Here is a 17052-nt window from a genome sequence, read left to right as displayed (position 1 = left end):
AAATTTGGATGACAGAATCTTGGACTTTATCTTACTAGCACAAGGGTCTGCAACCTTAAACAGTCAAAGAACCATTTGGACTCATTTCCCACAGAAAAGAAAACACCAGGAGCCAATAATTTAACAACCAGTGTGACTGTGTGGACATGGCCAACGTGATGTCACTCAATCCCACCCAGTCACCACCTGCTCTGGAATATGGAACAAATCTCCTCCCCCACCATCACCCTTATCTTCTCAGGCCAGGGAGGAGTGACAGAGCGGGGAGGGGCCAGCTAGTGGTAGTATCAGCCAACACGGAGCTGCAGTAGAGGGCCGAAAGAGCTGCATGTGGCTCCAGAGCCACAGGTTGCAGACCTCCGTACTAGCATGTGAGCTGCAATTGTCTGATAGTTTAGGTCTTCTTGAGCTTGAACCTTCTTTTTTGGTCACCTAAAACAGCTACACAGTTTAAACCATGAAGCTAAGGGAGATAAATACATATTGTCACTCATGCTTTTGTCACTTCCTATTTGGAGTTTTTGTCACCCCTTATTTAGAGGACAGGAAACTTCTCCGCCACATACTGGATCAGGATGCTGCACTAATTAATCTTGGTGTGATGATCAGATGTGAATTTTATGGGATCTTTCCAGGCACATTATGATGCATTACTACATTTGTTTTAATGTGTTATTGTTTTTGTTCTGTTGACTGTTAGCCCCTTAGATTCTTGTGTTGATTGGGTAGTTTTGTACACAAAAAATACAGGTAATCCCCATTTAGCAAGTGCCTCAGATAGCTACTGTTCACAAATATAGCTGTGTGAAAAAGTTCTGTACGCTTTACGGTTTATGACATTTTTTTGATAGGCCATTGATTCTATGATATTTTATGCTAACTGCTATACAAATATTGTTATATTTAAATAAATACTGGTGGTTTTTAAGTGAAAAGCATAAGCTTTTTACAATTGTTTTACAATTGTGCTGTTTGGATGGAGATTGTGAATTTTCTTGCATGCTTACAATGCATGCTTACATGACTATGAAAAGAGATTAACTGGTGCATACCCAGTGGCATACATGTTGCAATTACTAAGGCTGATGCTAGTGTTTTGTTAACGTTTTTATTGTTTGTGGCTCTGAAAAGGACCGTTTAGGTAACCAAACATTGTTACTAATATGAAATTGGCCAGCCCTTATTGCTTATCATCAGGCGGCATCGCTTCAGCATAGACTGTATAAGCCTTTGCAGGTGATCTTTGGTGACAACGTGGTGCCAGGCTGCAATAATGGATACAATCAGCTCCTGCTTGATCTTCGGATGCTTTTTGATTATTTCGTAACCAATCTTGGCCCAGAAGTTCTCAGTTGGGTTCAAATCCAGGCTCTGAGCTGGCCAATCCAGGAGTTGAACACCATCCTTCTTCATCCACTGCTGGACAGACTCAATGACGAGGAGCATTCTCATCCTGGAAGTAAAAGTCCTTCCCTACAAGTTGCTGAGCTGAAGGAAGCATGGTCTTTTCCAGGACTTCAACATGCTGCTTGGGATTCATGATTCCCTGCATGATTTGTATCCGATCAATCCCAGAAGTAGCGATACAGACCCAGACCATCACATGCAATGGATGCTTCACAGATAGATTCAGGCAGTACGGCCTAAATTCTTCATCTGGAAATCTTCTGACATACTTATTGCACTGATTCCCAGTCAAGTAGAAATTGCTCTCGTCACTGAAGATGACCTTGGCTCACTGTTCGTTGGTCCACCTGGCATACTTCTTGGTCCACGCACGTCAATGAGAGCAGTGAGCGTCTGTGAGCAAAGGTTTACTTCGAGCCCTGCAGCCTTTGAGCCCTCTGGCAATCAGTCTGCAATGCACTGTGCTTGTGCACACTTTTACATCACGTTTCACCCCAAATTCTTGTAATCTGAGGTGAGGTGAGCTTCCTGTCAGCCATCGAAATGTGTTGCAGAGTCCAATCTTGCCATTTTGTCAACTTTCTTGGTCTTCCAGAGCAGAGCCTATCATCAACTGAACCAGTTATTTGATATTTTTCAACCACTCTGCTCACTGTTGTGCGATGGCATTTCACTCTCTTGGCTATTTCTGTGCAGGAGTAACCCTCTTCATGAAACACAATGATGCAATGCTGCTGCTCAGTACTGGTGAAAGCAAAGGCCTTCATCCTTGCCCGCAGCCAGAGCTAAATTAAATTTCTCGATGCTTTTCATGCCTATTTATGGTCAGAGAGTACGACAACATTGATTGGCTCATAGATTTAGCCTCTGTGCATTTTGATTGGTCAGCCAAACTTCACTGCTGATTGGCTATTTTCAATCCTAACATTCTCAAAAATGCAAGTTGTGTTTGTTTTAGCACATAAACTCGCTCAAAACCTTTAAAAGACTTTGGTTATATTAATAAAAAGTATGCATCTCAATCCAACTACAGAAATTTTCATCAAAGTACTAATTTTGCATGGTTTCTGAGTGAAAAGTTGATTAAACATGTAAATACAGCTTAAAACTGAAAGCGTGCAGGACTTTTTCACACAGCTGTACAATAGTAATTAATAGTAATTAAAAATATTTTCAGACTAGTGAGTGCATTTACTACAACAAAAGCCTCCAGGACCAACCTGATTAAGGTCTGGTCAGTTTCAGGCAGCTGTTTTGAGCCTGCTATTCTAGTCAGTTCATTAGGTTCACAGAGCTGAGTTTATTATCTTGTTAGTACATTTTTAGGAAATCACTGCTCTGGAGAAAAGAAGCTCAGGGAGAGATAACTTGTTAAGCAATCTGCTCTACAGGGGGTAAAAGGGGGGTGGGTGGGTTAGGCTTGAGACACTGAACAAGAAAACTTCATCTGAATGGAATGGCAGGAACCAGTAATCTTCGCAGCTTCTCCCTCCCTCCCTCCCCCCCGTCACAAACACACATACACACACCATTCACTTAGTGGCCACTATTAAGAGAGAACCATCTGTATATAAAAACATCCATATACTGTATGTGTACATACTTTTCTCCCCTCTGCACATCAATGGCTTATCCTGCAGTGCCATTCAAGGAGGCACATTCCCTCCTATGGAAAGATGAACAGAAAAATCTGCCCACATGCCTCTGTGACATGTTTGCACAATGCTGCACTAATGAAGTTGTTCTAATTCACTCAAGCCTTATTTCTTTATGGAAAAATTCTGAAGTGGTAATTGGGAAATGTCTTGCCATGTGAAATGGAATTTATTTCAGCCTATGGATTTGGTTGAAGGGGGTGGAGTGCCCTTTAGATAAGGTCAAGCACCTGTTAATGCGAGCTCCAAGCCCCCCTACAAGTGCTTTTTCAACAGGTCATTTTTGAAGATTACTCAGAAACTGCAACTGGTTCAAAATGTGGCAGTCTATCCTAGTAGATGATAGCCACAACTGCTAGAAGAAGGTGTTGCAGTCTTGGGTATTAAGGAATTTGCTCTTCTCCGAATTCTAAAAATTGTGTTGGACTTCTGTATAGTCTTTAAAAGAATAAATAAATAAATAAAAAACATAGAAATGGGATGGGGAAAAACTCCTTGAAAATATTGAGTGAAACTAAAATTAACCCGATTCATCCGTTTCTACAGTAGACATGTTTATCCTACTTTAACATCTTTCAACTCTTATTTTCATTGTAGTGAAGAGTCTTGAATTTCCATGCCTTTCCTCAATAAACTGTTGCTTTCTAAGTCCCACAATAAATAAAGTTTAATATAATTATTAGTAGCACCTTTAATATTGCTAACTGAAACAGAGTAACAGAGTATGGGGCTTTAGGAATGTTACCAAGTTTAAAAAATGTTTTAAAACAGAAATAACGTGCAGATCTTTATTTATTTGACTGACTTTCCTTTCAACCCCAAAATAAAATAAAATTTTAAATAAAATAAAATAAAATTTAAAAATGAAAGACAAAGCAGCAGATGTTAAATAGTGCTAATATTAAAATAATAAAAATGTAAAGATCCTAAACATAGTATATGAGTTTGTGTGTGTTTTAATATATTGTGAAAACAGTTGCATTCTGGAAGCTAAGTTTTCTATGGTAAGATCAAGCTCTTCCACAACAGACATTCTTTGCTACCTATACCACTCAGCCCCTTGAGTAACTGCACAGCTTAAATACTTTCAAAAAAAAAAAAATCAGGATAAATCCATTTAAATCAAGTTGTTTTAAATTGTGAAATAAAAAAGGCTGGATTAAATCGGGAATTCCCTTAATATTTCCTTATCACTACCCATGTATATTTGCATAAAGCATTATTTAAATTGTAATTTCTTAAAGACTGTTAATTGGTTCTCTATCATATAGCATGCTTTGAATTTGTTCTTTTTACTCAAAAGAAAATAAGTAGTCTGTGCAAAAGTATAGTGAAGCATAAGCAAACCTTAATCCTTTTGAGGTAGTCACCTTTTCCTAAAGATTTGCCATAAATACTTTTCAGGTCTCTATACTTTCCTAGAAGACATTCAAAAAAATTGGTGGCAAAGAGTTTATCCTGTCTTTTTTTTTTTTTTTGCTAAATGGTTTTTTGTGCCTGCAGATAAACTAAGAAGATCATTAAGATAGCCATGCCAAAGTTTCAAGAGGATATGACCATCTCAGCTGTTTGAAAAGTGACTCAAACAGGCCAGTCCTCCATATAACTTGCACAGTTACAACTTGTGTCATATCAGCCTCTTTCTTAAGTATGATTTATTCCAACATGAAACAGAAGGATGGGATCCATCAGTAGTTTAATTAATTGGGTTCACCTCTTCATCATATCCTAGATCTGAGAAAAGACACTCTTCTTTTGATGTCATGTTTGATTTGCAGATTGCTTTCAGGCACGAAACAACCAGGTCTACGCATGAAGAATTCAGTTAGCTGATTTGTTGCTCAAGCCTATACACAGGAATGTTTTCAGGCTAATGGTTTGCACCTGAGTAAGACCAGATAAGGTTCAATTGCATTGGGTGGGTGGGGGGGGGGTAGTGTCAAGCTGTCTCGTGCCCGTGTAGGGATTCTAGACTGTCCCTATTTGACCCTTCTCCCTGATTCAGTATCTCTCCTACAATTGCTACCTCCATTCCTCTCAACATTGAGACATTTATCACCACCACACACCTTTTTCTCTTCAGAACAGACATTAGTTTCCTCATATCTATGGAAACCCAAGCGTCTTTCCTTCCTTTTTGCTTGAATGTTGATTGTAAACCTTCAGAAATGAATCATCCCTCAGGGGAAGGACTGAATTGATTTGCCAGTGACAGGCACCACCTCTTGGTTTTCTTGGTCATCCATATTACAAGTTGTCATCCTTCCTTTCCCAGGCCCCTCCTTCCACCTTCTTTCCTGTGTTCTTTTTATAGACATCCCTTTGCCTTTCTCATAAACTGTTTGTTTTTCATGAAGAATCTTAATATGGTTGAATGTGCCTCCAAGCCCTCCACATTCCTCTCTAGTAGCACAATGACTTTACACTTTTGTACAAATGTAGTTGAAGTTAACCTACAAGATACGCACAGTGCTTAAAGTATGAATCAATAAAATTATAGTCAAATGATTGTTTAATAATGATATCAGGCTATATAATTGTTGATTGACAATATGAGCTATTATGTAATATAACTACAATGGAGACTATGAAATGGATGCACAAAACAAAGTGGTAAACCAACCGATACACTGTCTGTAAACTCATGAAGGAAAGGATGATGTTTTTATGTTTTATGTGTTTTTGTTTGTTGTTAAAATTAATAAAACTGTTTCTTTAAAAAAAAAAAAGATACGCACAGTGCTTGTGTTCCCCAGACAGGAACACAAGCATCATGCGTATCTTGCAGTGAGTCAGCACTTAACTCCTTGTCCGTATCTATAAATTTCCAAAAACTCATCCTGGAGATACCTGGTCTTGAGCCATGAAATGCTTTGCAACATTTTGAATTGTACTTGGAAGCTAATGCAATGCTTACAAAAGCAGTGTACGTGGCTGTAATGGCTTTTGCTTCCTGACAGAAGGCTGCTGTAACTAATTACAACTTTCAAATAGTCTTTAAAGGAAGTTCCATGAAGAAAAGGATACAGTTGGCTATCTTTAAAACAAATACCAATTTGATTTTTAGTTTTCTTGGCACTTTGAAAACTGTTACTTAGTCAAATAATTTTTCAGGTAATTAACTTATACTATAAAAGGCACAGAACTGCATATAGACTGCTAGTTAAAATAATGTTTTACTAGAGAAACAGAAATTCTGCTAAAAGGAGGTAATACAATAGCCTATATGAATAGGTAAGGAATCAGAGTGGCATACTGCATAAAATTTGAATTAGAAAGATCTGGACAAACAGCCACTCTGAGGTTTAACTTAATGGGTGTCTTATTTCAATCTTTTCTACTTCCAGGGATAGCTTGTCACTTCCCATTTCATGGTTTTTGTGATAATATATTGAATCTGTAAACTGCCTCAAATAGAGGCAGGTAAACACTTTAAATAAATACAAACTAGGGATTCTTAAGGAAGATAAAAGTTGGTCAAACAGGTTTGAATATTGTTCCTAATGGTTGTTTTCATGAAAATCTGGTATTATTTTAATATAGTAACAAATATATGTAGAAAAAAAGGAAAAGGGAAATTGTAATGACATTGCAGATTTGGCAGTGTAATTGGCAAAAAAAATGGATAATAAAGAAAGGAATCAAATTTACTCTTCTCTGACCAAGTCATAAGCTATGTTGGAACAATTTACAAATGGAGACTAAAGCTTAGAATATATTTCAGTAATTCTTTTTAAAGTGAAATTACTTACTTACTGATAATGCAGATTTTTTTTCAGTAAACATCTGTAATCTTATAGTCATAAAACAATTTTACCAGCAATGAGTAAACATTTTAACTGCGTCAAGTTTAGTTTGAAAAGAAGATAGAAAAAAAATTTCCTTACTTGTTGATTTTCTCCATACTAAAATATAAGGAAGCAAAAATAATTTAAAACATTTATTGTGAGGAAATAGAACACACGCTGTTACCCCCTTTATTCTAGATTACCCTAAGGGTATCTAACAATCCTCTTTCACTTGGGATGCTGTGTTTCAGGTGAAAGTGTTGGATGCTCTTTCAAGATAGATGAGAAGAACAAATGGGCTACTCATTCAGGGGCTGCCATTCTTCAGAGTTGAGAGATACATCAGCAGTTTCCACCTGCCTAGGCACTAAGAAAGCTCAGCACATTGTGTGCCTCGGTCCCTCCCCTTGCTTCCTCCATTACTATTCAGGTAGTCCTCACTTACCAACAACAATTGGGACTGGCAACTCCAGTGCTAAAGGCAGTGGTCACTAAGTGAAAGTTCATGTGACTGCACTGTACTTACAGTGCCAGTTCTGCTACTGTCATTAAGCAAATACATTAAGAGTGGTCATTGTGTAACCACGACGTGCGATTTTACTGCTGGCTTCTCTGCTGTGACCGTTAAAATACCACCTCGTTTTAAAAAAAAACCCAGTTGTCGATCACAGGAACATGGGGACACTGCAGTGGCTATAAATAGGAGAGTTGGGTTTTCTTTTCTTTTTTTCAACCGTTGTAACTTTGAATAATTGCTAAACAAGGCAGTTGGTAACTGAGGACTACCAGTGGTCAGTATTTCAAAGAACTGGAAGGCACTTTTGAGAAATGGAGAAATTCCAGCTATGTCATGTTCTGTTTAGAGTACATGTGTGATGCTGTAATGTTTGGAAGAGGTAACCTAATTGAAATATGATACGAATCTTTCTTTCTAGCTTTTACTCTGATCCAGGCTCCTCACAGTCTGGCAGAATCTTTTTGTTCTGAATATTCAGACAAAATGGAAGTATTGTTGAGAGGGGGGAAGGGCAATCTAAGTAGAGCAATCACTTTGTTCTGGATGAGATTATCTGTACTCCCTCTGAAGTTTACTTCCTTAGGGATCACTCCCAGTTTAGCACCTTAAGAAACAAATGAGAGTTCTTTTCCCAGATTCATTTGGTATGCCAGCAGGAACCTTTTTTGGTCTATTTTTGCTGCAGTTACTAAATCTTCCAGCCATTTCAAGTTTAGATTACTGTAAGATGCTTGATGTGAGCTTGCTCTTGATAGCAGTCCAGAAGTTCCAGTTGATATAAGTTGCTGTCCAAAGTCCATTTAAAACATTTACTCTTAAGTCCTATTTGAGGCCTTTGTAAATACAGCTTATAAACATGGTAAATAGTTGGCGGCCAAACTAGTTGAACAACAGTCTCTTTTGAGAGTATTGGCACATTGCCATATGTCCTATTTTGTTCAAAAAATATTAAGGTTGAAGATATATAACTTATTCAACTTTCTGAATTATTCATGACATCTATCAGTTTCTTTTTACAAACCATACAAATGTGTATGTGTGCTCTTTCTTCAGGCAGAGAATGAATCTCCCATGCATGTATGATCAATGCAAACGTTTACTGATGGTTACTAATGAGTTAGCCCGGCTTCAGGTTTCCTATGAAGAATATCTCTGCATGAAGACATTGCTCCTTCTCTCTACAAGTAAGTGGTTATTTCTGCCTTTACTGCTTTTTTTAAAAAATCTTGGTCTATTTTGCAAATTGCGACTCCATCTTCATCTTTGAACAGCGATCTGGGAAATATGAAACCTAGTTTCAATCCAAATAAGTGTTGCTGTGCTTTTTCTCTATTACTGCTCAATCCTTACAAGTCTAAAGATAATCAGTAGGAATGAGTAATGAATCCGTTATAAATATATTTCCTAGAATATTGAAATTCTTTATTTTATGATTGATGATTAAGGTTGCAGAAGTTCTGCCAGACAGAAAATATTTTACTTTCAGAAATTATTAAAGTGCTTGGTTGTTAAGATGACTCTAGTTTTGTTGTAAGTGGAATTTCGACTATGGCCAGTATATATAATATATTTCATATTGATTAGACAAATTGTTATATTGCACAAAAAATTCAAAATAAATTATCTGACCCACTCGTCTGAGCCCAGAGGTCATGGGTCAGGAGAAGACCAACAGTATCTTACTGAATATAAGTTTCCCATTCCTTTTGTAAATAAATGCATAATTTAATTGAACCTGACAAAATCTGTCCACAATGAAGCTACTTTGTAGAGATTCTTTGAAAAAGAGATTCATTTTTTCAAAATACAGTAGAAACATAAATTTCAATGAATGAAGGAATAAAAATGAAAGAACCAATAACTATTTATATTTGGAAACAGATTGCTACAGAGTATTTAATGATATATGTTGGTCAATAGTACGCGGTTTTTTTAGGCAGAGATTGAATCTACTATGCATGTATGATCCATGTGTTCACTGATGATGATTGAGCACAGGTCAGAGCATTTTTGTGTTGCATTGGTTATTGTGAATGTAAAATGGTAACGTGTAATCGAATATTCTGTCATCTTAATCCAGTTCCTAAGGAGGGCTTGAGGAGTCAGGCTCTCTTTGATGAAATTCGTATGACATACATCAAAGAGTTGGGGAAAGCCATTGTGAAGAGAGAAGGAAACTCTAGTCAGAACTGGCAACGATTTTACCAACTGACGAAACTTTTGGACTCCATGCATGATGTAAGATTTATTCATATGTACTTATTTATTGTTTCAGTGTAGTCAGTAAAAATGTGGAGAGAATTGGTTCACCAATAAGGATAATGTTTTAATGTAATAGGAAAATTTTAACTAAGATAATGTGTATGCATTGATGTTTGAATTATTTGAAGGAAGAATAGGAAGGTCATATCCTTTGTTAATTGTTTCAGCGAGTATAAAAATAATTAAAATGCATAGCATTGGTGAATGTAGCATAGCTATAAGACTTACATTTATTGATCCCAGCTATTGTAATCCTTATTGAACAGCAGTTCCCTGCTGAGAAGTTGAACACCAGCTGCAGGCTATTTATATATATATTTAGATTGCATGTTATTCTGCTTCTCAATATAACAAGCTAGGATGTGTAGAAAAGCACATTACTTGAATTTTCTTACGACCATTATATTGAACTGAATTTATTATATTTTACCATTTGCATTTCAAATAAAGGTTTCCAGTTTATTGGATACCAAAGTAGATTGATAAACCATGTTGTTCTGATTATTGTTACATGATGCCTAAATAATTGCCCTATTCTTGATGTACTGCCCCAGAGAACATGGAATGCAGAATAGAATGCAGACAAATAATGAATCTGTTCAGTCCAGACTTTTGCTATTTAATGGGCTTTGTGTTTGAGGTAATATCTCAGTATAAATACATTTCTTATTTGCTATTATTCTGTATGTGTGCACATGTGAATATGTGTGTACATCAAATACTGTCTTTTACATAAGCACTCAAGCCTAGCAAAACATATTTGTTGTATTAAAAATATGTTTAAAATATTTTAGAGTACAACAGTAATATCAGAAAAAAGCTGGCTTCATCCTTCCTTCTTATCATTTACAGGTGGTTGAAAATCTTCTAACTTTTTGCTTCCAAACATTTTTGGATAAATCCATGAGTATTGAGTTTCCAGAAATGTTGGCAGAAATCATCAGCAATCAGTTACCAAAATATTCAAATGGGAATATCAAGAAGCTCTTATTTCATCAGAAGTGACTGCCTTAATACAGAAAGGTTGCCTTAAGAAAAAAAAAAAGTCAAATTATAACTTCTTTTTTATAAACTAAGAGACTTGTTAATTTTGTTATTGTACCTATATTAGGTATTTTTGTTTTTGTTTTGTAATTATGCACTACATGTGGTTTACAGAGGGCCAAGATCTAGCTTTCAGAAGACACCTCAACCGAATGAATACAAGAAAGAAAAAGAAAGAAGTATGGCTTGGAATTTTTCCTCTATATATACCATCATGCTGGCAGTATAGAATGCATCAAAAGCAGCATTGTCAAATTTGGAATCTGCATTGTCAACATTCTGCTAGGAGTTTCTGCAGTTGGCTGGTTAAATTTTTCTAGATTTTTGTTTTGGTATAGATTGTTTTGTATAGTTAAAGTAGCATTTTTGATTTATGCATGTAACATGAGGAAAGTTTACAACTGTATATCAGAAAAGGGAAGTTGTGCCTTTTATAGCTATTACTGTCTGGTTTTAGCAATTTCCTTTACCTTTATATACAGTGGACTAGCTTGCTCATTTTTTCTTACATAATTTTTGTAAAACTTCAAGATGCCTATTGTACAGCTGTTTTTAAAGTGGGGCAGCTCATAGCTTAATGACTTCTAGATAATGAACTTCAAGTATAATCATATGAATATAAGGTGGCTTGTCTAATATGACTGTCCTAATAACCCTTCTAAATTTGGTCTATAATTCAGCCTTCTTCAGTGGGGAATGGGAATTGAAATGTATTCCAAATCTAATCTGAACACTGGAATTGCTTATTTTTTGATATTGGTCATGCATGTTCTGTGAGCTACTAGAAAACTAGCTTTGTCTTAAACAAGTGTTAATGAACACAAACATTTTTTAAAGCAGCCTAGATATTTGCATTTAATGCAATAGCCATAATTGTAAGAATCTTGGGCTGGATTGACATTAAAAATATCAGTCTTGATTGCCCATCAGGAAACTTTTCAGGAAAATATGCATTATTGTTTAAAAGTTTACTTATACATGGAGAAATTAAATTTTTCCATACACAATTATTGCCATATAAGTGTGTACTCCAATGTGTATCAGTGTATATTATATATACAATGGCCACAATCCAGAGCAGCTATAACGTGCATACCAAAATCAATGTGCACAGAAATTGGCATATCTGTTCTCATTGGACACTCAGACATAGCAGAACCTGTTCTTTTAAAGTATGTATGTAGGAAAAAAACAGTATTGGTAGCCTATTCATATTTTTCAGAACAAATAACAAATTTACCTCTTGGGATCTCAGAATTGGTAGATTCCAAAGGGAAATATTTTCCCTCAAATGTGATCAGAACTGCTGGAAAGTAGGGTGAAAAGTTTCAGACTTAATATGATGGGCAGTGCATATCCAGTGGATTAGGTCCCCTGGAGTCTAAACCCCACCTATTCTTGCAGTATAGCTATGTTGATTCCCAATAAAGCAGTTCAGCAAGCTGAAAAAAGCCAGTTTCTGTTGTTAGATTGCACACTGGATTGAAGGCAAATGTATACAAAACCTGACTCCATTTTAAGTTAGAAATTGATGACTACATTTCTCTGTACATGTATGGGTGGTATACACACATACACGCATACATATACATACATGCACGCACAAACACATATACATACATTATATAGGAATACACACACACACACACACACATATATATATAAACCAGGATTTACAAAATAATTGTACCTCTACCCTGTATATGTTTCTAATGGTTCTTAAAAGATTTTAATTCGAATAAGATTTTTAGCTTTATCCAGAAAAGAAAATAGACCAAACTACAAGAAGAAGAAAAAAATTTTATGGAAAATTAAAATCCAAACTTGTATATGGCTTCACTTCCGTTTTTCACTCTCTTGCTCAAGTGAACCAATCTGGAGAACACCAAGATTCCATGGCTGATTTTGTGCTTTAGAATAGTACTTGGTCTCTGTACAGCTCCAGTCCTTCTCTATCAAACTCCTAGTGTGCCATAAAACAACCATGTATGTCTTGTGCTTTTTTTCCTTGTTGTTTTAAACAGTTTGTAAGCTGTAGTAGCCCATCCTCTGAGCACCTTAAGAAGTTCCAGTAAATTTAAAATACTATGCCACTCTAAACATTAAAAACAAAACAAAAAATATTTTAAGTGGCCAAAATAAAGCAAGAAGTATAAATGCTTAACAAAAATTAACAATCATAACATGATATGTTACTAATACAATTTTGTTTAATACTTTCAAATGTATATAATCTGATAGTGTTTGAAGAAAAAAGGAAGGGCTAATACAGCTTTAAATGCAGTTTATCAACTTATTGTATAATAGCTTGTATAGTGTATCATAAGAAAGGTTTTTAGATGACAGATTGCTTTATCATGACACGTATATTTTTTCTATGGGTCACAAATGTGTTGATATGATAACCCATAAAAATGTGGTTTGTCTGGAAGTATTAGTCTTCACAGCATTGTGCTGAAGTATCTAAGAGGTACTCTAATTTTATTATGCATTTCTGTTATTTCTCTTTTCCTTATCGTTCTAAATGAACTTACCCATATTCAATGGAAGCTCCTGGGGCAGAAATGTAAATCCATTAGATCATTGTAGAGAAAAAAGGGTTGGAAATTAAATATGATAATCCAACCTATGTGTTTGGTCCCCCACATTCCCCAATTTAATCTGCAGAATCTGGGTGGGTTTATGAAAGCCCTACACACACACAAACACACACTTTTACAGACAAAACACACAGAAGGAAAAAAATGAAATAGTGGGCTCATGTATGCCTTAGCCTATATACGTTCACACCACCAACCTGTGTGATTGCTTTTAAATATTCTCTCTTTGAGCATAGCAAAACAGACCAATTTTGCAATAAAATGCATATAGGTACCAGCAATATGTAAATATAGATCATAGTTTGAACAAAGTCAAGTACATTTCTAATTATTCAACAAAATTGCTCCTTGTAAAACAAGAGGTTTACCTGAGCTATTTTTGTCTTGTCTTAATCCTCTTTTAAAATGTGAGGCTTATACATGAAAATCTCCTGAGTGCTGTATTCAGTACTTGGGAGTAAAATAGAAAATGTAATGAAAGGAAAGATTTCTTTATGGTATCTGTGCAGTTCCAGAATTAAGAACTGTGAACAGCTGCTGTGAATTTTCTCAAAACAGCTGGATAACCCTGACATGCAGTTGCACAAACCATAAACAAAGCAAAAGAGATGCCCGTTTCACATAATCCTCTTCTGACTGTCACACAGGGAAAATAGCTTTCTCCATCACCAGTTGCTTAACCATGGTTTATTGAATAGATCAGAGTTTGCTTGGTTCACATAGCAAAACCAAGCCATGTTTCCTTGATATCCCTGTATGGGTTTACAAAGCCTACTAAGCCACAGAGAAACCACATGTTGGAATAGCATTTTGTGTAAAGCCAGCATTCTGCATGATTTTCTCTTCAGGTGCTATTCACGTAGCAGTTTCAAGTATTACTGCTCAAGTGACAATTTACCAGAAACCGGCACATCGTCTGTGCTACTGAATAAGCTTGTAAAGATTTACATGTTTAGCCATTTACTTAAGCATCCGTGAATAGTTTAACAATAGTATGCAAACTATTGAAAATCTATTTTGACTGTGTTTGGTTAACACTAACAGGTTTCAGTATTTACTTTCAAAAATGCTCCTGGAAAGATAACACACGAGGATACCAGAAATTATACTTGGAAAGTGACATGTATTAAATTTTTTCACCCCCACTGCAAAGTTTAAGAAAGCTAGGAATGTGTGATTAACAAATATGTGTGTGTGAGGTGATGATTTACCAACACAAGTGAGGTATCCTGTGTCTGTGAAGAAAAAGAGTCTGGGTTGAAAAGAGGCTTTTATTCTATGTAAAATATTTGTTGAATTTATGAATTTCTTAAACAGAAATGCTGATTTTAGAAAATTTCAGTTTAAATGTGCTAAATGATTTTAAACAAAAGCCATTTAAATATATAAGCATTTAACAAAATGTGATTTTGTTTGGCTTTTTTTTTGTGCTGTGGGAAATCAGCACTGCAAATAAACAGGGAAAATTATGACTTCTGTCTCTTCAGTGCCTTGTCACATCATGATGACCTGGAAATGATTTGGATAGCACTAAATATGAATGTGGTATGCTAACATTTCACAAGGTCATTGGTAGGAATAATCTTTCATAGAATATATTCAGGCATTGGAGAGATGAAATGCTAAAGTAAGGAAGAGCTTATTTGGCTAATATCCTTATTTTAACTTTTACTACCTGTTGAAGTAATTCCTAAGAAAATGTGTCTATGATTAGTATGCTAATCTTGCCAGTCAGATTAAACTAAAAGTTCATTTGATAGGAAAAAAAACCAGAGAAATACAAAATGAACACAAATACAGAAACAAGTGCCAACCTACCTTTAAAAACTCCTAAGCTTCATAATTTCGTATTAGGACAAGGAGGAAGGATAAGTCAGAGAATGGAGAAATAAGATGTGTTGTTATAATCTCTATGAATAGAATTTGAAGTGATGGGCATTGCCTAGGAACACCAGAATCATACAATTTGTTTAGGGTTCAAAAAGTTTGTCAGATCTTAATTCTCCATGGTGGTAAAGAGTCCAACATTATGATGCAAAGAATTTAATCCTTCTATACTCTGGGGAGGGAATGAGCTTTGGTGACCTACTTTGAATCAAATAGATCTCACACAACAAAAGTACAAAATGGTATGACTTTATTTATATACGTAGGAGTGAATTATGCAGGCACGGTATCTTGTGTTTATAATTCCTGTAGATTTTCCTGAAGACTAGGAACTGCAGAGAAAAATGCACATATTCTTATCAAACAATGTTGGATTTAGAAGTATCATTTTATCTGCAGAAGGTGCTCCTTTTGTGCCAAAGGAAAGTGAAACAGTCCAAAGATTTTTTTTCCCCTTGCATAAGTACAGTAGAAGCCAAGAAGGCTGTAGAAATTGCCCTTTAGACCGCTGCATGCATGCTTCCTTTTGTACTTGTGTATAAACCTTTGCAAAACTGAACCAGTGACTATTTTCATTTCCTCTCTGTTCTGAAGAGCCACCCAAATTCATTCATTTTAAAAACATGTAGGCCTAATTAGTAGTGCAGTTTCATAAAGTAAATATTGTACATTTCCTTCATGTTCTGCCCTTATCATTCTAATAACCTTTTAAAAATCTATCTCTCCCTCCCCTCCCGCCCCCCCTCCCTCCTCTCATACACACAGAAGAGAATCAGATCACAAAAATACTAGATTTATTGTATTAAACGCATGGAGCTGAAACAGCAGGGATGGAAATATATTTTCTTCATGGTTCTTCAACGTCTGTTGAGATACCTCTGAGTGTAATAGGGTTAAGACCAATAATTTTTGAGAAGGGGTGGCAAGGCCCTGGTGGCCAAGCCACTTTAATTTGAAGTATGCACTTGAGTATTTTATAGAAAGGGGACCAGAATTTTCACCCTCTTTCATATGCAAGCCTCACCTACCGCCTGGTTCACACTGAAGTGAACTAGGCTCTTATGCTATCCCTGTTACATTGAAAAATACTTTCAGGCAAGGCAGAGCCTCATATTGAGCGTTTTTTTTTTTAAATTAAAGAACCCTCTGAGGCTATTCTGATAAAAGACCACATATATGAAAATTGTCACCTCCCACCCACTCCACCCAACAAAGTTAATAGCACGGATTCAACAGTTTGTCAACATTCTATTTTGTATACTATACAAAAATATATAATGGGGACAAATGATATAAGCTGGTGTATGGCATTAATAAAAAAAAGCTTTTTTCATTATTTTTATCACAGTAATTTTGAACAGTGTAAAAAGAATTAAAACAAGTGACTCCTGTCTTAAAACAAAAGTTGTAGTTTTTTATTCATGCCGAATAACTGTAGTAACAGTGTCTTTCAACATAATCAGTGAAAATGTTGGACTGTAAAATCTTGTGTGGAATTGTTAAGCATTTATTTTCATTTTAAATTTTGCTGTTCTGGTAATTCAAAGCCACACTCTGTATAGAAGCTGCCGTAAATGTAAGCCATTTACAGCAATGCTGAACAATGGACAAAATGACAATAAAATTCTGCTTTTTCATTACATGTTCAAACACTTTTGAAGTGGCTTTTTTTCCTCTTGTGCAGAATGCTGAATCTAAGCTTATTAACTTCTTTCTATTCTATTAACTTCCTCTCCCAAATTAACTTTAATCCTGGGCTGCCTGGTCTATTGAGTGCAGAACTTCAGTGGCATTTTTTTTTCTTTTAATCTTCACAGTTGTCTACAAAACTGCACACACAGAGACTTCAGTTCTAAGGGTGAAGGCAGTCTGGCACTGTAGCAGTACAATAA

General features: G+C 35.8%; 1 protein-coding gene across 1 annotated transcript in view; it reads left to right on the top strand.

Annotated features, from left to right (window-relative positions):
- The window catches only part of NR3C1 (nuclear receptor subfamily 3 group C member 1), a 71467-nt gene extending 55180 nt beyond the window's left edge, over nt 1-16287 (top strand). Inside the window, exons 7-9 of the mRNA XM_026696418.2 lie at nt 8421-8551; nt 9448-9605; nt 10482-16287. Of these exons, the coding sequence (XP_026552203.1) occupies nt 8421-8551; nt 9448-9605; nt 10482-10634 (442 nt within the window). The 3' untranslated portion in view covers nt 10635-16287. The remainder of the gene's footprint in view (nt 1-8420; nt 8552-9447; nt 9606-10481) is intronic.
- The last annotated feature ends 765 nt before the right edge of the window (nt 16288-17052 follow it).

This window comes from Pseudonaja textilis, chromosome 2, assembly GCF_049901715.1.
Source record: "Pseudonaja textilis isolate UNSWEBS1 chromosome 2, rPseTex1.2, whole genome shotgun sequence".
Lineage (NCBI taxonomy): Eukaryota > Metazoa > Chordata > Lepidosauria > Squamata > Elapidae > Pseudonaja > Pseudonaja textilis.
This window is presented reverse-complemented; position numbering and strand designations above follow the sequence as displayed.